The sequence below is a fragment of the Chamaea fasciata genome, unplaced genomic scaffold (genome assembly GCF_029207755.1).
Source record: "Chamaea fasciata isolate MVZ Bird 193981 ecotype frontalis unplaced genomic scaffold, bChaFas1.0.hap1 SCAF_1141, whole genome shotgun sequence".
In the NCBI taxonomy this organism is placed as follows: domain Eukaryota; kingdom Metazoa; phylum Chordata; class Aves; order Passeriformes; family Sylviidae; genus Chamaea; species Chamaea fasciata.
In genome coordinates, this window is record NW_027095226.1 from 4747 (window position 1) to 28748 (window position 24002).

Here is a 24002-nt window from a genome sequence, read left to right on the forward strand (position 1 = left end):
CCACCCCAGGGTGTCCCCAAAGTGTCCCCGTGACCCCCAGGGTGTCCCAAGGTGTCCCCAGGGTGTCCCCAGAGGTGTCACCACCCCCGTCCCCCCCCTCCCGCTGTCCCCTCCCCAAATCTCGGCCGCGTCTCCTTTAAGAAAAGGGGGCGTGTCCCCCCGCTCCCCAAACCCCGCCCTCTCATTTTCCCCCCACCCAATCACGAGCGGCGACACAAACGGGGGGCGTGGCTCCAAACCGTTTTCTCCCATTGTTTAAAAGATTCCCGCTCGGTCACGTGACCCCCCGCAAAGGGGGCGGAGCCTCTCCCCCTCAAAAAAAAGGGGGCGTGGCCATGGAATGGTTCAGCGCACGCCGCCCCCGCCCGCGGGGGGGCGAGGGGGGCGCGGCCTCTGCGGAAGGGGCGGGGTCAGCGCAGGACGAGGAGGCGGAGCCCGAAGGAGGAGGAGGCGGGGCTTGACCGGGCGGTGGGGGCGGCCTCGGCGGAGGAAGAGGCGGGGCCTTCGGGGTCGGTGGGCGGGGGCGGGGTCGGTGGGCGTGGCCGCCTGCATGATCTTTCTGGCGGACCTCGCGGATCTTGAGCTGCAGGCAGAGCTTGGTGGGGAAGATGTCGGCGAAGCGCGACTGGAACGCCGCCGTGGCCTGGGCTGGGGGACAGCGCCGGGAAATTGGCGACGGTCGGCGGGTTGGGGACGGTCGGGGACGGGGGACGGTCGGGATTGGGGACAGTCGGGACTGGGGACAGTCGGGATTGGGGACAGTCGGGATTGGGGACAGTTGGGATTGGGGACAGTCGGGACGGGGGACAGTCGGGATTGGGGACAGTCGGGACTGGGGACAGTCGGGATTGGGGACAGTCGGGATTGGGGACAGTTGGGACGGGGGACAGTCGGGGATTGGGGACAGTCCGGGATTGGGGACAGTCGGGATTGGGGACAGTCGGGATTGGGGACAGTCGGGACAGTCGGGATTGGGGACAGTCCGGATTGGGGACAGTCGAGATTGGGGAACAGTCCGGATTGGGGACAGTCGAGATTGGGGAACAGTCCGGATTGGGGACATTTGGGACAGTCGGGATTTTGGGGAGATTTGGGGACAGTCGAGATTGGGGAACAGTCCGGATTGGGGGACGGTCGGGATTTGGGGACAGTCGGGATTGGGGAACAGTCGGGATTGGGGGACAGTCCGGACTGGGGGCATTTGGGACAGTCGGGATTGGGGGTTGATTTCGGGACAGTCGGGATTGGGGGAGATTGGGGAACAGTCCGGATTGGGGACATTTGGGACAGTCGGGATTGCGGACAGTCGGGATTGGGGGACAGTCCGGATTGGGGACATTTGGGACAGTCAGGATTGGGGGAGATTGGGGGGACAGTCGGGATGGGGGGGACAGTCGGGATTGGGGGACAGTCGGGATGGGGGGACAGTCGGGATTGGGGACATTGGGGACAGTCGGGATTTTGGGGAGATTTGGGGACAGTCGGGATTGGGGGTCAGTCCGGACTGGGGGCATTTGGGACAGTCGGGATTGGGGTGATTTCGGGACAGTCGGGATTGGGGGAGATTGGGGGACAGTCGGGATTTTGCGAAAATTTGGGGGAATTTTGGGATGATTTTGTGGTAATTTTGCGGTGAATTTGGGGATATTTTTGGCATAACTTTGGGATAGTTTCGGGACAATTTCTGGATAATTTGGGGGTAATTTGGGGATAATTTGAGGATCATTTGGGGCAATTTGGGGATAATTTGAGGATAAGTTTTGGATAATTTGGGGATAATTTGGGGACAATTTGAGGATAATTTAGGGGTAATTTCTGGACAATTTGGGCATATTTTGGGGTAACTTCTGGATAACTTGGGATAATTTGAGAATAATTTGGGGATAATTTGGGCATAAATTGGGGTAATTTCTGGATAATTTGGGGGTAATTTGAGGATAATTTGGTGATAATTTGGGGGTAATTTGGGGTAATTTCTGGATAATTTGGGGACAATTTCTGGATAATTTGAGGATCATTTTTGGATAATTTGGGGACAATTTCTGGATAACTCGGGGATAATTTGAGAATAATTTGGGGATAATTTGGGCATAAATTGGGGTAATTTTTGGATAATTTGGGGACAATTTCTGGATAACTCGGGGCTGCGTTCGGCATAACTAGGGGACGGTTCGAAGAGCGCTTTGCGAGAGCTTTGGGCTGACTTCGGGGCGATCCCAGGACGGAGTCGGCACGGCTCGGGGACAATCTGGGGATCACTTCGGGACACCTTTGAGCACGATTCCGGAAAACCTCGGGGGGATTTTGGGGCAGCTGGGGGCTGCTCGGGGTCTCACCCGAGGGGAAGAAGCCGTGCTCCTGGAAGAGCTGCATGACCAGGGCGCGGCGCTGGTCCAGGGTGCGGCGCAGGGACGAGAACGGCACCTTGTCGTACTCCAGCTCCCCCAGGACGTCCTCACCCTCCCCGCCTGCGGGGAGGAACGGGGTCAGGGGGGGAAAAACGGGGGGGACAACGCAGAGCCGAAAACGGGAGAAAGAGGGCAGAAAACGGCCCGGAAAGGGCCCAAAAATGGAGAAAAAATGGGGAAAAAACGGCCCGAAAACGGCCCAAAAATGGGGAAAAACAGCGGGAAAAACGGCCCAAAAATGGGGAAAAAATGGGGAAAAAACGGCCCGGAAAGGGCCCAAAAATGGGGAAAAACAGCGGGAAAAACGGCCCGAAAATGGGGAAAAAATGGGGAAAAAATGGGGGAAAAAAGGACAAAAAATGGCCCAAAAATGGCAAAAAAATGGGGAAAAAAGGGACAAAAAACGGCCCAAAAACGACCCAAAAATGGGGAAAAAAAGACAAAAATGGAAATTCCTCATTTTTAGGGGTCCCACATCCCATTTTCAAGGCCCCCAGCCCCATTTTCGAGGCCCCCAGCCCATTTTTGACGCCCCCCACCCCGTTGTCGGGGTCCCAGCCCCATTTTCGAGGCCCCCAGCCCCATTTTTGCGCCCCCACCCCATTTTTGATGCCCCCAGCCCATTTTCGAGGCCCCCAGCCCCATTTTTGATGCCCCCAGCCCATTTTCGAGGCCCCCAGCCCCATTTTCGAGGCCCCCCAGCCCCATTTTTCAGGCCCCCAGCCCCATTTTCGAGGCCCCCAGCCCCATTTTTGCGTCCCCCACCCCATTTTCGAGGCCCCCAGCCCCATTTTCGAGGCCCCCAGCCCCATTTTCGGGGTCCCCAGCCCCATTTTTGCGCCCCCCAGCCCCATTTTCGAGGCCCCCCAGCCCATTTTTGCGTCCCCCAGCCCCATTTTCGAGGCCCCCGGCCCGGTGTCGGGGTCCCTGACCTGCCCTCTCGAAGGTGAAGATGTCCCCCTCGCACTTGGCGCTCTTGGGCGTCGTGGGGTCGGAGCCGCAGCTCGAGCGGCGCCGCAGCTTCCGCTTGGGGGAGGAGGGGTCGTCCCCCGGCTCCAGGTCTGCGGGGTCACAGGTCACAGAGGGGTCACGGGGAGGTCACGGGGGAGGAGGAGTCGTCCCCCCCCTCCCTCTGACTACAGGTCTGGGGGGGGGTCACACAGAGGTCACAGGGAGGTCACGGGGTCACTCAGGAGTCACAGGGGGTCATGGGGAGGTCAAAGGGAGGTCACAGAGCCACTCGGGTCATGGAGAGGTCACGGGGTAACTCAGGGGTCACAGAGGGGTCGTGAGGAGGTCACGGGGTCACTCAGGTTATGGAGAAGTCATGGGGTCACTCAAGGGTCACAGAGGGGTCGTGAGGAGGTCACGGGGTCACTCAAGTTATGGAGAAGTCATGGGGTCATTCAAGGGTCACAGAGGGGTCGTGAGGAGGTCACGGGGTCACTCAGGTTATGGAGAAGTCATGGGGTCACTCAGGGTCACAGAGGGGTCGGGGAGAGATCACAGTGACGTCACAGCGTCACTCAGGTCACGGGGTCACTCAGGGGTCACAGAGGGGTCGGGGAGAGGTCACAGCGATGTCACAGGGGCACTCAGGTCATGGGGTCACTCAGGGGTCACAGAGGGGTCGTGAAGAGGTCACAGCGACGTCACAGGGTCACTCAGGTCACGGGGTCACTCAGGGGTCACAGAGGGGTCGGCAAGAGGTCACAGTGACGTCACAGGGGCACTCAGGTCACGGGGTCACTCAGGGGTCACAGAGGGGTCGTGAAGAGGTCACAGCGACGTCACAGGGGCACTCAGGTCACGGGGTCACTCAGGGGTCACAGAGGGGTCGTGAGGAGGTCAGGGCTCAGCAGTCCCGGGGAGGTCACAGGGGGGTCAGAGGTCGTCACCCCCCCCGCGGCTCCGTCTCGGGGGGTCAGGGGTGACTCGGGGTCAGGGGTCGAAGGTCACCTGTGGAGTTTTTGCGTTTCTTCCTGTAGCTGCCCAGGATGGTGCGGGGGGAGGTGGCCAGGGCCTGCAGGGTGGGGGAGGGGAGCACCTCCTCGGGCCGGAACTCGGGCAGCTCGGCGAAGCGCTCCTCGAAATCCACCTCCGACAGGACCCTGGGGGAGGGGACGGCGCCGGCCGCGCCCTCGTAAGCTCCGCCCACGGCTCCGTCACGCCGCGCCCCCGCCCGCTAAGCCCCGCCCCCTGACCTGTCCACCGAGTCGAAGGTTTTCTTCAGGGGCGGCGGCCGCAGCTTCGCCTTCTTGGCCCCGCCCTCGGCGGGGGGCGGGGCCGGAGGGGGCGGGGCCGCCGGGGGGGAGGGGGCGGCGGAGGAGGAGGGGCCGGCGGGGGGCGTGGCCTCGGGGGCGGGGGCCCAGCGCTCGGCAGGCTGCGGGGGGGGGGGGGGCGCGTCCAGACGTTAATTAACGGGTTCGTTAATTACGGGAGGGGTTAGTCCAAGGGGGGGGAGGGGCACTCACCGCGTCGGGGGGGGCGGGGCTGGCCGGCCCCTCCCCCACGGGCTCCCGTTGGCTCCAGGCCTCGGCGAGGGGGGGGGAGGGGGGCTCGGGGGGCGGGGCCGGGGGCGGGGGAGGGGCGGCGTCCCAGTCGCCGGCGGCGGGGGGAGGGGCCGGGGGCGAGGGGGGAGGGGCGGGAGGGGAGGAGCAGGAGGGAGGAGGGGGAGGGGCGGGGTCGGGAGGGAGGGGGCGGGGCGGGTCCGGCGGGAGGGGGCGGGGCGGGGGCGGGGCCTCCCCTCCCCCCACGGGGATCGTGGCCAGCGCGGCCTTGACCTTCTGGGGCGGCTTCGGGGGGGGGCGGGGCGGGCGGGGCGGGAAGGGCAGGGGGGCTGCGGAGGGAGAAAGGGGGCGGGGCCACAGTCAGGCCACGCCCCCTCGTTTACGTATCACTGTAACCAGCCCCGCCTCCCTCTGTACCTCCAGCCCATAGCGAGGAACAGGGCTGCGATAAGCCACGCCCCCTCCTTTGCATGCCATCAGACCACGTTTTAACCCCACTAAGCCCCGCCCACCAACTATTTCCTTCCCCAGGTTAATTTGCATAATAGAACCCCAGCCCTCTAAGCCCCTCCCACTCATTGAGGACCCTCCCACTTGCATTAACTCCTCCCCTTGTCTACTCCACCCCTTTTAGAGTGACCACACCCACCAGGAGGCCCCACCCGTTTTCCCACAAGCCCCTCCCACTATGCCACGCTCCCTCATTTGCATACCAGATGAAAAACCTGATTAGCCACACCCACAATTGCGCCACCTTATCACGCCCCACACATTTAAGCCCCTCCCCTTCAACGCCACGCCCACTGAGTAACCTCGCCCACCCCGGCGCTCCTCCCACCAAGCCCCGCCCCCTCTTCACCTGCAGCCCCCAGGGCGGGGGCGGGGCCGGCCTTGGGCAGGATGGGTGTGGCCGGAGGGGCGGAGCCAGCCACGCTGTAGACCAATCCGGGCGCGGGGGCGGGGCCGGGGGCGGGGCCTCCCCCGGGGTAAATGGCGGCCAGGACCGGCCCCCCCGAGCTGGGCGGGGGCAGCTGCGGCGGGGGCAGGGCCGAGACCCCCACGGGGGCGGGGCCCAGCAGGGGGGCGGGGCCTGGGGGAGAGGCCGCAGTCAGGGGGCGGAGCGAAAAAATATAAAATAAATCCACAAAAAATCCCAAATTTCCCCAAAAAATTCCACCAAAAATCCCAAAATCCCTAAATATTCCCCCAAAATTCCCCCAATTCCCCAAAAATTCCCAAAATTCCCCAAATTCCCCTCAAAATTCCCAAAATCCCTAAAAATTCCCCCAAAATTCCCCAAATTCCCCGAATCCCTAAAAATTCCCCCAAAATTCCCAAAATTCCCCCCAAATTCCCAAAATCTCCTAAAATTCCCCAAAAATTCCCCCAAAATTCCCAAAACCTCCCCAAAAATTCCCAAAATCCCTAAAAATTCCCCCAAAATTCCCCAAATTCCCCGAATCCCTAAAAATTCCCCCAAAATTGCCAAAATTCCCCCAAAAATTCCCAAAATCCCAAAAAATTCCCCCCAAAAATTCCCCAAATCCCCAAAATCTCCCCAAAAAATCCCAAAGCCCCTGAAAATTCCCATAAAAAATCCCAAAAAATTACCGAAAAATTCCCAAAATTCCCCCAAAATTCCCCCAAAATTCCCCCAGATCCTCAGGAACCCCTACAAAACCTCAGAATCCCCAAAATTCCCCCAAAATCCCCCCCGAATTCCGGCAATCCCCCCCGGGGCCCCAGGCGCGGCGGCGTTCCCGGACCGCCCCCCGCCCCGCCCCTCCCCCGCACTCACCGGGCAGCAGCGGCTGCACCAGCGCCCCCCCCGGGCCCAGGGCGGTGAAGCCCAGCACGGGCGGGGGAGGGGCGGCCCCGGCGGCTGGGGGAGGGGCGGCCCCGCCCGCGGCGGGCGGGGGAGGGGCGGGGTGCACGTAGGCGATCCGGGCCGAGGGCAGCAGCACCTTGGGGGGGGGAGGGGCGGGGGGAGGGGCCGGCGCCCCGCCCCCCGCTCCCGCCCCGCCTCCCGCCGCCGCCCCGCCCCCCAAAGGGACGGGGCTGAGCTGGATGATCTGAGCGGGGGGAGGGGAGAGAAAGAGAAAGAGGGGGAGGGGTTAGAGAGGCGGGGGAGGGGCGGGGGGGGAGGGGGAGGGGGAGGGGCACGTACCTTGCCGGGGGGAGGGGCGGCTCCGGGCGGCCCGAAGGGCGTCAGGGCGGGGCCGGGCGGGGCCACGGGGACCAGAACCTTCCCCGGGAGGAGAGGCGTGGGGGGAGGGGCCTGGCCCGGCGGGGAGGGCTGGGCTGGGGGCAGGGGGAGGGGTCAGTGAGGGAGACCCCGCCCCCTGCTCAAAGACCACACCTCCTGCATAAAGACCACGCCCCATCTCAAAGAACACGCCCCTTTCAGAAAACGCTCCCCCAAATGTGGCCCCTCCCCTGTTACAGAGGCCCCGCCCCCAATCTTACCGAGTCGCCTCATTAGCATAGAGGCTCCTCCCCCATTCCAGAGACCCCACCGCACGGAAACCCCTCCCCCAGCCAACAGGCCCCGCCCCAATCTTCTTCCTCCCTCCCCCGTTACCTTTGGGGGCGGAGCCTCCGGCGCCCCCCGCGGCTGGGGGCGGGGCTTTTCCGTTCTGGGGGGGCAGGGCGAAGTGCAGGGCGGGGGGAGGGGCCTGGGCGGCGGTGGGGGGAGGGGCGGGGCTGGGGGCGGGGCCTTTGCCGTGGGGGAGGGGCAGGGTGGGCAGGATGTATTGCACCTGGGTGATGCCCAGGGGGAGGGGCCCGTTGGGAGGGGGCGGGGCCAGCGCCGCCCCTGCCCCGCCCCCTCCCGCCCCTCCCCCTCCCGCCAGCAGCTGCACGGGGGGGTGGGGTGGCAGCAGCGCCACCGAGGGCGGGGGAGGGGCGGGAGGGCCCGGCCCTCCCCCTCCCCCCCCCCAGCACCAGGTTGGCCACCACCCCTCCCCCTCCCCCCCGCCCCTCCCCCTCCCAGCGCCGCGGGGGGCGGGGGGAGGGGTTTGGCCTCGGGGGCGCGGCCCGGGGGGGCGCTGGGCGGGGGAGGGGCGGGGCGCAGAGGAGGGGGCGGGGCTGCGGCCCCTCCCCCTCCCAGCCCCCCCTCGGCGCTTTCGGCGCGTTTGCGGCGGGGCGGGGGAGGGGCGGCGCCCTCGAAGCGTTTGGGCGGTGGGGGAGGGGCGGAGGAGGAGGGGGCGGGGCCTTTGTAGGGGGAGGGGCCCGGGGGGGGCTCGGGGGGGCCGGAGGGGGGCTCGAGCTCTGGCGGGGGGCGGGGCGGGAACAGCCGGCGGGGCGGGGCCTGCGGGCGGAGAAAGAGAGGGGGGAGGGGTGAGGGGACCCCGGGCACACAGAGACCCCCGCGCCCCTCCCCCCACCCCGCAAAGACCGCCCCTCCCCCTCCGGCCCACACCCCGCCCCCCACCGTGCTCCCCGCCCCTCCCCCGCCTTGTCCTCCTGCCCCCCACCTCCCCTCCCCCACCTTCTCCGCACCCATCCCCCTCATCCCGCCCCTGCCCCACCCTGTCCCCGCCCCTCCCCCACCTTGTCCCCGCCCTCGCTGTCGCTGTCGCTGTCGCTCACTCGCTCCTTGCACTTCAGGTCGATGTCGGGCGGGGGGAGGGGCGAACCCATCGTCTGGGGGGTGGGGGAGGGGTTAACCACAAGCCCCTCCCCCCCCCAAAGTTTAGACGGAGTTTTTTGGGGGGGAGGGGGTAATCTTAAGCCCCTCCCCCTTCAGGAGGAAACTTTGGGGGAGGGGTCAATCCAGAGCCCCTCCCCCCTCAGGGGGATTTTGGGGTGGGCGTGGCCTCACCGATGACGTCATCGTCGCCCTCCTCCTCGCAGATCACCATCCGCTCCTCGTCGCTCGTCATCTCCTCGCTCTGGGCCCGCGGGGGGCGGGGCGGGGGCGGGGCCCGCGGGGCGGCGCCGCGCGAGGGGGGCGGGGCGCGGGCCGAGGGGGGCGGGGCGTAAGGCGACGAGCCCGCCCCCTTGGAGGCGCCGAAAGGGGCGGGGCCTGAGCAGAGCTGGGGGAGGGGAGAAAAGTCCGTCAGGAATTTCTCGGGAATTTGGGGGAATTTCACCCGAAATTTGGGAGCTTTGAGTCCCGACAGCGGCACAAAATCCAGCGGAATGCCGGGCTCAGGGAGTGCCAAGAATCCCCCAAAAACCCCCCCAAAATCCTAAAAAAACTCCCCAAAAATTCACCAAAACATCCCACAAAAAATCCCTAAAAGTTCACCAAAAACTCCCCCCAAAAATCTCCCAAAAATCCCCCAAGAAATCCCAAAAAAAAGTCCCCCCAAAAATCTCCCCCAAAAATGCCCAAAAATTCACCAAAAAATCCCCCAAAACATCCTAAAAAAATCCCCCAAAAATTCACCAGAAAATCCCCCAAAAAATCCCAAAAAATCCCCCAAGAAATCCCCAAAAATCCCCCAAGAAATCCCCAAAAATCCCCAAAAATCCCAAAAAATCCTCAAAAAATCCCCCCAAAAATCCCAAAAAAACCCTAAAACAATTTCCCCAAAAGATCCTTAAAAAATCCCCCAAAAATTCACCAAAAAAACCCCCCAAAAAAATCCCCAAAAAATCCCAAAAAATCCTCAAAAAATCCCCCCAAAAATCCCCAAAAAACCCTAAAAAAATTCCCCCAAAACATCCTAAAAAAATCCCCAAAAATTCACCAAAAAAATACCCCAAAAAAATCCTCAAAAAATCGTCCCAAAAATCCCCAAAAAACCCTAAAAATTTTTCCCCAAAACATCCTAAAAAAATTCCCCAAAATCCCCCAAAACTCCCCCCAAATTCCCCCAAAACTCGCCGCCGCCGACCAGAGTCCCTTATCTCCGCCCCAGGGGCTCGGCGTCCCTTATCAGGGGGCGGAGCTCTCCTTATCTCCCTCCGGGCTCACTTCCGCCGCGGGGGTATCTCCTGTTAAGCGGCCATTAAGAGCCCTCCAATGACGTCGCGGCTCCGCCCACGGAGGAGGAGCCAAAACGTCCTCACCCGGCTCAATCCCACCGGGGATCCGGGTTTTTTCCCGGGATCCCGGGAGGAAAACCGGAGCCCGTTTCTCCGCAGCTGTTCCCGAAATCTCTGCCTGGCGGGATCTGAACGGCAAATTTACGGTGATTTGGAAAAGGGGGAGGGGTTACGTTCCAAGGGAGATTTCGACCTTCCTTGGAAAAGAGCTGTGTGGCTAAACTGGGAAAAGCCCCCAAAAAATCCTCAAAAAAATCTCCCAAATATTTCCAAAAAATCCCCCAAAAAATCTCCAAAAAATCCCCCAAAAAATCTCCAAAAAAATCTCCAAAAAATCCCCCCCAAAAATCCCCCAAAAATCTCCCAAAGTCCCCAAAGAATCCCCCAAAATAAATAAATTTAAAAATCCCACCAAAATTCCAAAAAAAATTCTCTCAAAAAATCCGAAATAAATCCCCCCATAACTCCCCCCAAAAAATCCTAAAAAAATCCCACCAAAATTCCCCAAAAAATCCACCCAAAAATCTCCCCAAAAATCCCTAAAACTCAAAAAAATAATCCCATCAAAATTCACCAAAAAATCCCCCAAAAATTAAAAAAAAAATCCCCCAAAATTCCCCGAAAAAATCCACCCAAAAATCCCCCAAAAAATCCTAAAAAAACCCCACCAAAATTCCCAAAAAAATCTCTCAAAAATCCCCCCCAAAAAACCCCTAAAAAATCCCAAAAAAATCCCCCAAAAAAATCTCCCCAAAAATCCCCCCAAAATCCCGAACAATCTCCCAAAAATCCCCAAAAAATCCTTTAAAAAATCCTCAAAAAATCCCAAAAAAATCTCCCAAAAATCTCCCCAGAAATCCCCAAAAATCCCCAAAAAATCTCCAGAAAATCCCCCAAAATCTCCCAAAAAAATCCCCCCAAAACCCCGAAAAATCTCCCAAAAATCCCCGAAAAATCTCCCAAAAATCCCCCCAAAATCCTTTAAAAATCCTCAAAAACTCCCCCAAATCCCCCACCCCCCCCCAAGCGGCGCCCCCTCCCCCGGCCCCTCCCCCACCTGGCTGAGCTCGTGCAGGGGCGGCCCGCGGGGCTCGGCCCCGCCCCCCACGCCGCTGTGGGAGAAGGCGCGGGGGCGGGGCGGAGGGGGCGGGGCCGCCCCTGGCCCCGCCCCTGGCCCCGCCCCCCCCGGCAGCGCTCCCTTCAGCTCGGGGGGGTCGGCGGCACCTGCGGGGGAGGGGAGGCGTTAGACCCGGAAATTGGGGCGGGGGGGTTGGGGGATTTTGGGGGATTTTGGGGGATTTTTGGAGGATTTTTGGGGTTTTTTTGGAGGATTTTTGGGGGATTTTTGGAGGATTTTTGGGGGATTTTTGGGGGATTTTTGGGGGATTTTTGGAGGATTTTTGGGGGATTTTTGGAGGATTTTTGGAGGATTTTTGGGGTTTTTTGGAGGATTTTTGGGGGATTTTTGGGGTTTTTTGGAGGATTTTTGGGGTTTTTTGGAGGATTTTTGGGGGATTTTTGGGGTTTTTCGGGAATTTTTGGGGGGATTTTTTTTAGGATTTTTTGGTGAATTTTGGGGGATTTTTAAAGGATTTTTTGGGGGGGATTTTTTGGGGATTTTTTGGGGGATTTTGGGGGGATTTTTTTTGGATTTGGGGGGATTTTTTGGGGATTTTTGGGGGATTTTTTTGGGGTGAATTTGGGGGGATTTTGGGGCCGATTTTGGGGTTTTTTCACGGGTTTTTAAAGGCGTGTCTGTGCTCAATGGATCTGCAGGGATTTCAGGAATTTGGGGGGATTTTGGGGGTTTTTTGGGGGGTATTTTTGGGAGGTTTTGAGGGTTCTTAGGGGGGCATTTGGGGGTTTTTTCGGCGATTTTTGAGGGTCTTTGGGGGATTTGGGGAATTTTTTGGGTAGGTTTTCCAGGGTTTGGGGATTTCTTTGGGGTGTTTATGGGGGGGCTTGGGAGAAGGGTTTTTTGGGGGATTTTTGGGGCTTTTTGGGGTGTTTTGGGGACGTTTTTGGGGAGCTTTGGGGACGTTTTTGGGCGTTTTTTGGGGTGTTTTGGGGATGTTTTTTGGGGTGTTTTGGGGCCGTTTTTTGGGGTGTTTTGGGGACGTTTTTTGGGGTGTTTTGGGGACGTTTTTGGGGACTTTTTTGGGGTGTTTTGGGGACTTTTTTTGGGGGTATTTTGGGATGTTTTTGGGGTGTTTTGGGGCCGTTTTTTGGGGTGTTTTGGGGCCGTTTTTGGGGTTTTTTGGGGCCGTTTTTTGGGGTGTTTTGGGGATGTTTTTGGGGTGTTTTGGGGACTTTTTTGGGGTGTTTTGGGGACGTTTTTGGGGTTTTCTTGGGGTGTTTTGGGGACGTTTTTTGGGGTGTTTTGGGGATGTTTTTGGGGTGTTTTGGGGCTGTTTTTTGGGGTGTTTTGGGGATGGTTTTTGGGGTTTTTTGGGGCCGTTTTTGGGGTTTTTTGGGGCCGTTTTTTGGGGTGTTTTGGGGCCGTTTTTGGGGTTTTTTGGGGCCGTTTTTGGGGTTTTTTGGGGCCGTTTTTTGGGGTGTTTTGGGGATGTTTTTTGGGGTGTTTTGGGGCCGTTTTTGGGGTTGTTTTGGGGCGCCCCGGACCTGTCGGGGGGGCGGGGGGGCCGCTCTCGGAGGCGCTTCGCTCCCGGGGCTCCTTGGGGCCCCCCCCGGCCCCCCCCGGGCCCCTCCCCCCCTCGGAGCTGGATTTTTTCCGGTCTTTGTTGCACCATTTCCAGTCCGGGTGCGCCTTGAAATGCGCCTCCTTCACCTGCGGGGGGGCGGGGAAAACGCGTCAGGCCACGCCCCCCCGGCGCCAAAACCGGCGCCTTTCACCCCGAAACTCGGCGCCCGCCCGGGAGGAAAGAATCGCCCGAACTGACCCAAAATTCCACAAATCTACCCCAAAATTCACCTGAATTGACCCCGAAAATTCACCCAAATTGACCCAAAAACTCACCCGGATTTATCCCAAAATTCCACAAATCTACCCCGAAAATTCACCCGAATTCACCTGAAAATTCCACAAATTTACCCCAAAATTCACTCGAATTGACCTAAAAACTCACCCAGATTTATCCCAAAATTCCACAAATTTACCCCAAAATTCACCTGAATTTACCCCAAAAACTCACCCGAATTTATCCCAAAAATTCATCAAAATTTACTCAAAAATTCCCCAAATCTGACCTAAAAATTTCCCCCGAGTTTACCCCAAATTCACCCCAAAATTCCACAAACTTGCCCCGAAAATTCACCTGAATTTACCCCAAAATCTCACCTGGGACCCCCCAAATCTCACCTGGGACCCACAAATCCCCCAAAATCCCACCCAGGCCTCACCTGGGCCCCCCAAACCTCACCTGGGACCCCCCAAACCTCACCTGGGCCCCCCAAACCTCACCTGTGACCTCTCAAACCTCACCTGGGACCCCACAGATCTCACCTGGGACCCCCCAAACCTCACCTGGGCCCCCCAAACCTCACCTGTGACCCCCCAAACCTCACCTGGGCCCCCCAAACCTCACCTATGCCCCCCCAAACCTCACCTGGGCCCCCCCAAACCTCACCTGGGCCCCCCCAAACCTCACCTGGGACCCCCCAAACCTCACCTGTGACCTCTCAAACCTCACCTGGGACCCCCCAACCTCACCTGGGCCCCCCAAACCTCACCTGGGACCCCCCAAACCTCACCTGGGCCCCCCAAACCTCACCTATGCCCCCCCAAACCTCACCTGGGCCCCCCCAAACCTCACCTGGGCCCCCCCAAACCTCACCTGGGCCCCCCCAAACCTCACCTGTGACCTCTCAAACCTCACCTGGGACCCCCCAACCTCACCTGGGCCCCACAGATCTCACCTGGGACCCACAAATCCCCCAAAATCCCACCCAGGCCTCACCTGTGTCCCCCCAAACCTCACCTGTGACCCCCCAAACCTCACCTGTGACCCCCCAGAGCTCACCTGGCCCCCCAAACCCCACCTGTGACCCCCCAAACCCCACCTGTGACCCCCCAAACCCCACCTGTGACCCCCCAAACCCCACCTGTGACCCCCCAAACCTCACCTGGGCCCCCCAAACCTCACCTGTGACCCCCCAAACCTCACCTGGGCCCCCCAAACCTCACCTGTGACCCCCCAAACCCCACCTGTGACCCCCCAAACCCCACCTGTGACCCCCCAAACCCCACCTGTGACCCCCCAAACCTCACCTGGGCCCCCCAAACCCCACCTGTGACCCCCCAAACCCCACCTGCGCCCCCCAGAGCTCACCTGGCCCCCCCAGTCTCACCTGGAAGGCCAGGTCGTGGTACTGCTGCTTCTCCCGGGGCCCCAGGGCGTACCACCACTCGCCCAGGATCTTGCTGACCGTGCGGTTGTCCTGGTTGGGGTGGCGTTGGTGAACCAGCGCCCGGTGCCGCTTGCTGAAGATCATGAAGGCGTTCATGGGCCGCCGGATGTGGTCCTTCTCCCGCTGGAAAGGGGGCGTGGTCAGCGGGGACACGCCCACGAGGGGGCGGGGTTGTGCGGGGACACGCCCAGTGAGGCCCAGGTAGGGGGGAGGTCAAGCAGGGCACGCCCACTGAAGGGTGTGGTCGGTGACAGGCGACATGAGGGGGTGTGGTTAGAGGGACACGCCCACAAAGGGGAGGGTCCTGTGTGGCCACACCCATTTTGGGGGAGGATTCCGGGGGGGATTCCAGCGGGAATTTCGGGGGGATTTTGGGGGGATTGCAGTGGGATTCCGGGGGAAATTCCGGGGGGTTTTGGAGGATTCCGGTGGGAATTTCGGGGGGAATTTGCAGGAATTTCAGGGGTTATTCCAGCGGGATTCAGGGGATTTCGAGGGGATTTTCGGGGCGATTTTTGGGGTGATTTTGGGGTCGTTTCGGGGATTATTTTGGGGATGATTTTGGGGTGATTTTGGGATTATATTGGGCTGATTTTGGGGTGATTTGAGGGGTTATTTTGGGATTATTTTGAGATGATTTTGGGGTTATTTTGTGGGGATTTCGAGGTGATTTTGGGGTGATTTTGGGGTGGTTTTGTGGATTATTTTGGACTCGCTTCGGGGATTATTTTGGGGATTTTTCTGGGGTGATTTCGAGGTGATTTTGGGGGTTTTTTTGTGGGGATTTCGAGGTGATTTTGGGCTGATTTTGGGCTGATTTTGGGGGGATTTGGGGGTCACTTTAGGGCTGATTTTGGGGTGATTTCGAGGTGATTTTGGGCTGATTTTGGGGGGATTTTGGGGTCACTTTAGGGCTGATTTTGGGGTGATTTCGAGGTGATTTTGGGGTCACTTCAGGGCTTATTTCGGGGCGATTTTGGGGCCCACCTTGCTGGGGCTGCGGCCGTCCTTGTCGCCGTCCTTGGGCAGGGCGCTCAGGGACTGCGTGCGGCGTTTGCCCGGCGCCAGCGGCAGCGGCAGCTCCGGGGCCACCAGCGACGACAGGAACCTGGGGGGACGCCGGGGGACGCGGGGTCACGGGGTCACAGAGCCCCAGCGTCACACGGCCCCCGCGCGGCGAGGCCGCCGTCCCTCCCGCTCGCCGTCCCCCACTCACGCGTCGTCGTGGTCGCTCTCGGTCTCGCTGTCCGGCCTCGTGCCCCCGGCGGGCGTCTCCTCCTCGCCGGGCGTGGCCGTGGCCGCGGGGGGCGGGGCCGGGGGCGCGGCCGGGGGAGGGCTGGGGGGTCTCGTGGCCCCCCCGCAGCGGCCCGGCTCCGTCCCGGGACCCCCGGGGGGCTCGGGGGCCACGGCCGCCGACTCGGGGGGCTCTGGGGTGACACGCGGGTGACGTCAGCGACGCGGGGGGCGGGGCGGGGCGGGGCCGGGGAGGGAGGGGGCGCGTCTCACCTTTGCTGTGGGCGGCGGGCGGGGGGTGGGACACGGGCTGGAGGCCGGGCGGGGGCTGGGGGGGCGCGTCGGGCTGGCTGGGCGCCAGGAAGGGAACCAGGGAGTGCCAGGGGAACACGGGCACCGAGCGCGGCTCCACGTTGGTCCACACTGCGGGGGGACGGTGGGGGGACACTGAGGGGACAGCTGGGGACACGGCGTGACACTGAGGGGACACCCCGGGCAGGGTGGGGACACTGTGGGGACAGCTGGGGACAGCCTGGGCAGGGTGGGGACACTGGGGGGACACTGTGGGGACACCCCGGGCAGAGTGGGGACACTGAGGGGACACTGTGGGGACACTGTGGGGACACTGAGGGGACACTGAGGGGACACTGAGGGGACACTGAGGGGACACCCCAGGACACGGCGTGACACTGAGGGGACACCGCGGGCAGAGTGGGGACACTGAGGGGACAGCTGGGGACAGCCTGGGCAGAGTGGGGACACTGGGGGGACATTGGGGGGACACTGAGGGGACACTGAGGGGACACTGTGGGGACACTGTGGGGACACTGAGGGGACACTGAGGGGACACCCCGGGCAGAGTGGGGACACTGTGGGGACACTGAGGGGACACTGAGGGGACACCCCAGGACACGGCGTGACACTGAGGGGACACCCAGGGCAGAGTGGGGACACTGTGGGGACACTGTGGGGACACTGAGGGGACACTGAGGGGACACTGAGGGGACAGCCCTGACAGAGTGGGGACACTGTGGGGACACTGTGGGGACAGCTGGGGACACCCAGGGCCACACCCTGACAGGGTGTGACAGGGTGGGGACACCGTGGGGACACTGAGGGGACACTGGGGGGACACTGAGGGGACACTGAGGGGACACTGGGGACATCTACAGCCACCCCTGACAGGGTCACGGGTGACATCGGGGGCGTCCCCACAGGTGTGCCCCAGGTGACACCAGCGATGTCAGCGCACGGCTGTGACGTCGGGGGGGGGTCGCGGGTGACATCGGGGGTGTCACCGCGGGGCCGCGGGTGACATCGCCTCGGGGCGGCCGCCAACGGACTCGAAACTCCCCCCCCCCGAAAAAAAATCCGCTCGGAACGCTCCGAATCGCCTGAAAATCTCCCCAAAATCCTTTGGGAACCCCCGAAATCCCCTGGGAACCCCCGAAATCGACCCCGAACGTCCCCAAATCAACCCGGAACCCTCCGAGTGGCCTCGGAGCGCCCCGAAAAACCAACTCGGAACTGTGCGAAAGTCGCCCCCGAGACCCGAAAATGGGCGCAGAGCCCTCGGCGGCACCTCAGGAAAACGCCGAAAAGCGGCTCAGAGCGCCCGAAATGACTCGAGGAGCCCCGGAACCGACCGAAAACCGCCCCGAAATCACCTCAGGAGCGTCCAAAAGTCACCGCAGGAACCCAAAAATCCCCTCAGGACCCCAAATTCCCTCATAAACCTCAACGTTTCCGCGAAGGAAACGCTCCGAGATCGCCTCGAAAACGCGTTTCCACGAAAAAAAAAAAAAACCCCCAAAAAAACTCTCCAAATCGCCTCAGAACCCCCAAATCGCCCGACACAAACCCCAAATCCGCTCGTGGACCCGAAGCCCAAACCCCAAATCCCCTCACGGAGACCCCAAATCGCCTCAGGAACCCCAAATCCCAAATCCCGTCGCGAAACCCGAAATCTCACAAACCCCAAATTCAAATCCCCCTCACAGATCCCAAACCCCCTCAGAAATCCCAAATCCCCCCACGGATCCGAACCCCAAATCTCCTCAAAAACCCCAAATCTCCCCCCCCAAAAAAACCCCCAAACCCTCTCACAGAGACCCCAAATCCCCCCGCAAAGCCCCGAATTTCCTCAGAAACCCGAAATCTCCTCACGGAGCCCAAAATCCCAAACCCCCTCAGAGATTCAAACCCCAAATCCCCTCACAGAAATCCCAAACCGCCTCACGGACCCCAAATCGCCGCAAAAAAACCCCAAATCCCCTCACGGGAACCCCAAATCGCCTCATAAACCCCAAATTCAAATCCTCTCACAGATCCCAAATCCCCTCAGAAACCCCAAATCCCCTCATGGATACAAACCCCAAATCTCCCCCAAAAGCCCCAAATCCCCTCAGAAACCCCAAATTCCCTCATGGATACAAACCCCAAATCTCCCCCAAAAGCCCCAAATCCCCTCAGAAACCCCAAATCTCCTCACGGGAACCCCAAATCCCCTCAGAAACCCCAAATTCAAATCCCCTCACAGATCCCAAATCCCCTCAGAAACCCCAAATCCCCTCATGGATACAAACCCCAAATCTCCCCCAAAAGCCCCAAATCCCCTCAGAAACCCCAAATCTCCTCACGGACCCCAAACCCCCTCACACGAACCCCACAGAGACCCCAAATCTCCCCAAAAACCTGAAAAATCCCCTCACGGACCCCAAAATCCCAAATCACCTCACGGGAACCCCACAGAGACCCCAAATCTCTCCCCCAAACCCCCTCAAAACCCCCGAATTCCCTCACAAACCCGAAATCCCCTCGGAAACCCGAAATCTCCTCGCGGACCCCAAAATCCCAAACCCCCTCACGGATCCGAACCCCAAATCGCCTCGGACACCCCAAATCGCCTCACGAACCCCAAATCTCCCCCAAAAACCCCAAATCGCCTCACGAACCCCAAATCTCCCCCCAAAACCCCAAACCCCCTCACGGGAACCCCAAATCCCCTCGGACACCCCAAATCGCCTCACGAACCCCAAATCTCCCCCAAAAACCCCAAATCTCCCCCCAAAAACCCCAAATCGCCTCACGGGAACCCCAAATTTCCCCCAAAAACCCCAAATCGCCTCACGGGAACCCCAAATCCCCTCACGAACCCCAAATTTAAATCCCCTCACAGATCCCAAATCCCCTCAGAAACCCGAAATCTCCTCACGGACCCCAAAACCCCAAATCGCCTCACGGGAACCCCAAATCTCCCCCCAAAACCCCCAAAACCCCCAAATCTCTCCCCAAAACCCCCAAATCTCCCCCCAAAACCCCCAAATCCCCTCAGGGACCCCAACCCCCCCTCAGAGAGACCCCAACCCCCCCCCGGAACCCCCGACCCCCCTCACCCCAACGCCGCCATTCCCGCCTCCCTCACAACTCCCCCCCCCCTCCCCCACCGTACCCCAAACCGCCGCCCCCTCCCCAAATCAACCCCCCCTCCCCCTCCCCCACCCCCCCGGCCCCCCCTCCCCCCCCCCCGCACACTGACCGAACATGCCGAGGCCTCTGCGCGGGGGGGGGAGGGCGGCGGAGGAGGAGGACATGGCGGCGGCCCGTGAGGGGAGGGGGGGGATGGGCGCCGCTGGCTCTCCCGAGGAGGGTGAGGAGGATGATGGTGTCGGGGGTGATGGTGAAGGGGGAGGAAGGGTTGGTTTGGGGGTTTTTTTTTTTTTTGGTAATTTTCTCTCCCCCCCCCCCCCCCACCCCCACCGCCGGTTTTTATGGAAGAAATTTTTTTTTTTTTTTAAAAAAAAAAAAAAAAAGGGAGGGGAAAGAAAAAAGGGAGGAGTGGGGGGGGGGGAGGGGTCCCGGTTCGCGGGGCCGCCGCCCGCGCCCGCCGAGCGCGCGCGCTGCGAGGGGAGGGAGGAAACCCCGCCCCTCCCGCCCTGAGCCACGCCCCGCCGGCCACCCCGAGCCCCCATTGGCCGGCGAGGCCCGCGCACGCAGGCGGCCGCGGAGCCCATTGGGCGAGGCGCGCGCGTATGCAAATGAAGGGCGCTTCCCCCCCCGCCCCCGCCCACTCTCCCGCCCTCCCCCGCGCGCGCTGCTCGCGCGGCCGACGCGTATGCAAATGAGCCCCGGGATGGGCGGGGGGGGGGAGTTCCCGCCCCCGCGCTCGGCGCTGATTGGGCGGCGGCGGCGCGCGTATGCAAATGAGAGGGGGCGCCCCCCCACGCCCCCGCCGCTTTCTGTATGGGGGGGGGAGAGATGCGCGCGCAGCGAAGGGAGAGGCCACGCCCACTCCCCAGGGAGCAGGCCACGCCCTTTCCCGAGCGCGGCTGAGCCACGCCCACTCCGGAGCGAAGGGGGATGCCGTGACGTCACCGCGAAAGTGACGCCGCCGCCACTCGGCGTGACGTCACCGCGACGTCACCGCGATTCAAAACCGGCGCGGCGGAGCTCGTGGCCCTCACTGTGACATCAGCGTGACGTCACCAAACGCGCAGTGAATCACCACAGCCCTGGGCCGAATCTGACCTCACTGTGACGTCACCGCTGGGGCTCCACAAGGCTGCGGTCAGCCTCGGCGCCGCTCTGACGTCACGGTGACGTCATCGCGACCTCATCACGACCAGGCAACATCATCCTAACACAGCTCTGACGTCACTGTGATGTCATCATGACGTTTCCTGTCCACCGTGACGACCCTGGCACCGCTCCGACACCCGCCGTGACGTCACCGTGACGTCACCAACAAGCAGCGACCCGCCACAGCAGCCCTGACGCCCTTCTGACGTCACCGTGACGTCATCGTGAGGTCACCACAACACAACAGCCAGTCGCGACACTCTGTGACCCCGCTGTGACCTCGCTGTGACCCCGCTGTGACCCTCTCTGTGACCCCCTGTGACCCCTCTGTGACGCCACCGCCACGACGTCAAACACACCGCTATGACGTAATCACAGAGCCCCGCTGTGACGTCACCGCGACACCTCTGTGACATCCCAGGTGACGTCACCGCCCTGCTGACGCCACCTGTGACGTCACCACAACACAACAGCCCGTCGCGACCCTTCCGTGACCTCGCCGTGACGTCACCTCTGCGGCCTCACGGACGCCCCGCTGCGACATCATCCCAAGCCCCGCTGTGACGTCACCGCCGCCCCCCGCTGACATTCGCCTCCCTTCCGACATCACCCGTGACGTCACCACGCCCCGGCCGTCAACCACCTGTCCCCCTCCCCCCCCCCAAAAAAAAACCAAACTTCCCCAAACCTGCTCAGACCCCCCCCAAACTCCCAAAACTTCCCAAACCCCCCCAAAAAAACCTCCCAGACCCCCCAACCCCGCCCCGCCCCCCGTAACCTGTGCCGGGCCTGCCCATGACGATCTCCTTGCGGGGGGCGGCGGGGGCGGGGGGAGGGGCGCCCCCGTAATCTCCGGGCACCAGCAGCGGCAGCAGCGCGGCGGGGGAGGGGTGGAAAGGCACGGGGTGCAGCGGGGGGCGCGGGGGGGAGCCCCGAAAACGGCCGGCGGGCTCCGGGCCGTGCCGCCGGCCGCCGGGGGGGCCGGGCCGGCCAGCGCGGGGGCGGCTCGGGGGTCGCAGGCGCCCGGCGTTGATGGGCACGGGGGCGGCCAGGCGGGTTTTTTGGGGAGGGGGCAACGGGCGGGGCCGGGGGGGGGGGGAGGGTGATGATGGTGGTGGTGGTGGTGGTGGTGGTGGTGATGAGGAGGAGGAGGAGGAGGGTGATGAGGGTCGGGCAAAGGAACGTCGGGGTTCCGAACGATCACCGGCGAGCCCCGAGGCACCGCCGGGACCCTGCGGGCGCCGGGGCCGGGGTCGGCCGTGAGCCCCGCGGGGGAGCGGGGCGAGAACAGAGGGGACAGCGCCCGGAACATCGCCCCTCCCCCGCCCCCCGCCGCCCCTCCCCCGTCCTGGGGCTCGCCGGGCTCTGCTTTGCGCTTCCCGGGGCTCAGCGGCACCGTGAAGGTTAAACTGGGCTGGAAAACCGGCGGACGCCCCGAAGGGGGCCGAGGCCGAGGAGGAGGAGGAGGAGGAGGAGGAGGAGGAGGAGGAGGAGGAGGAGGAGGGCTGAGGCCCTCGCCGGGCCGCGGCGTGCCGGCGCTCAGGTGCCTGCCGCGGGCTCGGGGCGAAGCGCTGACCGGGCTGAAGTTGGCCGGGCGGAAGCCGAAGAGCGGCGACGGCGACGGCGAAGGCGTCGGGGAGAAGGGCGACTGCGTGGAGGCCGGCGAGGAAGCTCGGCGTGCCCGAGCGGGAGCTGCCCAGCGACACCAGCATCACCGCCGCCTCGCACTCGTCGAACTCGAAGCGCGACAGATCCGGGTTGGGAGGCGGAGGAGGAGGAGGATGAGGAGGAGGAGGGTGGCGGGCCGCGGGCGTCCCCGTCGCTTTCCCTGGACGTGTCGTCGCCTCCCCAGTCGAAGTCGGCGCTGCCGCCTCGCTGCGGCGCCCCCCGCGCCTCGGGGAGCCCCTCGAGCTCCTTGGTGCGCATGGAGAGGTGGCGGGAGCAGAAGCCGCGCCGCTGCGACTCCTTGGTGCAGCCGTCCCGAGAGCACAGGCGCCTCCACTGCTTGCCGTTGAACTTCTTCCTGATCCCGTTGGGCGTGCACACCACGTCGCCCTTTTTATACTTCGGCTGCGGCGTTCCCCCCGAAGAGCCGGGGGGTTGCGGGGTCACCGTCGAGGGTCCCGCGGGCCGCGCCGTCGGGGCTTGCTGCGGTAGGCTCGAGCTTAACTTCGACACCTCGGCGTCCTCCGCTTGTCCGGGCGGCGCGTCGTCCTCGCCGTCCTCGGCCGAGCCGGGTTGCGGAGGCCACGGCGGGCGGAGCAGGCGGAGGCCCGAGCGCGGCACCCACACCGGGGGCGCGGGGGGGCGGCGGGGGGCGAAGCGCACGCGGTACGACGGCGGCTTGGCGCTCACCTCCACCACCGTGCCGGGCCGGTAGAGAGTCTCGGCGGGGTCCAGGCGAGCGCACACGGCCGTGCCCACGCCGAGGGCGCCGGCCGGCGGCGTGGGCGTCCAGAACCACGGCCGGGGGGGTCGCCCAGGAGGCCGCCCTCCAGGAAAGTGAGGCCGCGGTCGCCCCGAGAACTGCACGCCGAGCTCGTGGCCGGCGCCGCAGCTGCTTGAGGACGGCGGGGCGGAAAACGCCGTCGCGACGCGCCAGGACGCGCTGGCAGCGCAGCCGGCGGAAGGCGGCTTCCAGGGCGGGCGGGGGGGTCGCCGGGCTGCGGCTCCGCGAGTTGGGGAGGGGGCGACAGCACGGCCAGGATCCCCTCGCTCCTTCCTCCTCCTCCTCCTCCTCCTCCTCCTCCTTCATCGTCGGCCGAGTGCTCGCTCGCCGTGTCCGTGCTGGAGCAGCCGCTGCCCGCGGGGTCTCCTCCTCCTCCTCCTCCTCCTCCTCCTCCTCTTCCTCCTTCGTCCCCTAAAAAGCTGGGGGGGTCCTCCCCTCCCCCCCCGCCCGCCGAGGGGGGCTGGGGGGGGTTTTTTGCGCGGGGCGCGCGATTTGAAGGTGGTGGTCTTGCGGCTGGGGGGGGGGGAGGGGAGGAGGAGGAGAGGAGGAGGAGGAAGGGTGGGCGGGGGGGTGGGGGGTCGCCGGAGGGGTCGGGGCGGGGGTGGGGAGGAGGAGGAGGAGGATGGGGGGGGGTCGTTTAAGGGCTCGTCAAGGGGGGGGGGGGGGGGCTTGGGGCGGCAAGGGGGGCGGGGGGGAGGGCGGCGCGGGGGGGTGGAGGAGGAGGAGGAGGAGGAAGAGGAGGAGGAGGAGGAGGAGGAAGAGGAGCGCCGGCCTTCCTCGCCGGCTTCATCGTCCTCCCGCCGGGCCGGCGCCGTGGGGGTCCTGTGGGGGGATATGGGTGGGGGTCAGAGAGAGGGGAGACCCCCCTAAAAAATGCCCAAAAATCCCCCCCCAAAATTCCCCAAATTACCCCCGAAATTCTTCCAAAAAAAATATTCCTCCAAAAACTTCCCAAAAAAAAAATCCTCCTGAAGTGACACTTCGGGGGAGGGGCTCTGACCTCTGACCCTCCCCCCCCCCCAAATTCCCCCCCCCTGCCCCCAAAATCTGAGCCGGGACACCTCAAAGTGGGGGAGGGGAAGGGGGGGGAGCACCCCCAAAATTTTGCCGGGGGGGGTTTTCCCCTCCCCCCCATCTCCTGCTGGGGGGGTGGGTCACCGGTGACACTTTTTTGGGGGGTGGGAGGGGTCACCCCCCAAAACTTCCCCCCCCCAACACCCCAAAACTTTGGGGGGGACACCCCGATGGGGGGGGGGGGGCACTTTCCGGGGGGGGCTCCGCCCCCTCCCCCGGGGGTGACACGTCAGCAAACCCCTCCCCCCTTGGCACACCCCTTTCCCCGCCCCTTCGGGGGGTCGCTGGGCCCCCCCCGGGCCCCCCCCCGGTACCTGCGCCCCCCCCCGCGGCCGCCGGGCCCGCGGGAGCCCGTTTTACTCCGGGCCCGACAAAATGGTGAATGAA

The 24002-nt window shown here is 62.9% G+C and overlaps 1 protein-coding gene across 1 annotated transcript; it reads right to left on the reverse strand.

The window, feature by feature from the left end:
• Positions 1-232: 232 nt before the first annotated feature.
• Positions 233-23059, reverse strand: LOC136284574 (protein capicua homolog). The gene is given in 21 exon segments (XM_066174926.1): positions 233-648; positions 2337-2468; positions 3341-3469; positions 4368-4519; positions 4613-4791; positions 4883-5247; positions 5778-6008; positions 6717-6990; positions 7086-7219; positions 7500-8228; positions 8471-8563; positions 8742-8955; positions 10971-11137; positions 12536-12701; positions 14222-14404; positions 15269-15389; positions 15498-15708; positions 15788-15937; positions 20871-22006; positions 22095-22639; positions 22641-23059. Coding segments are annotated over 21 exon segments (5853 nt in total). The 5' UTR covers positions 22848-23059; the 3' UTR covers positions 233-313.
• Positions 23060-24002: the final 943 nt, after the last annotated feature.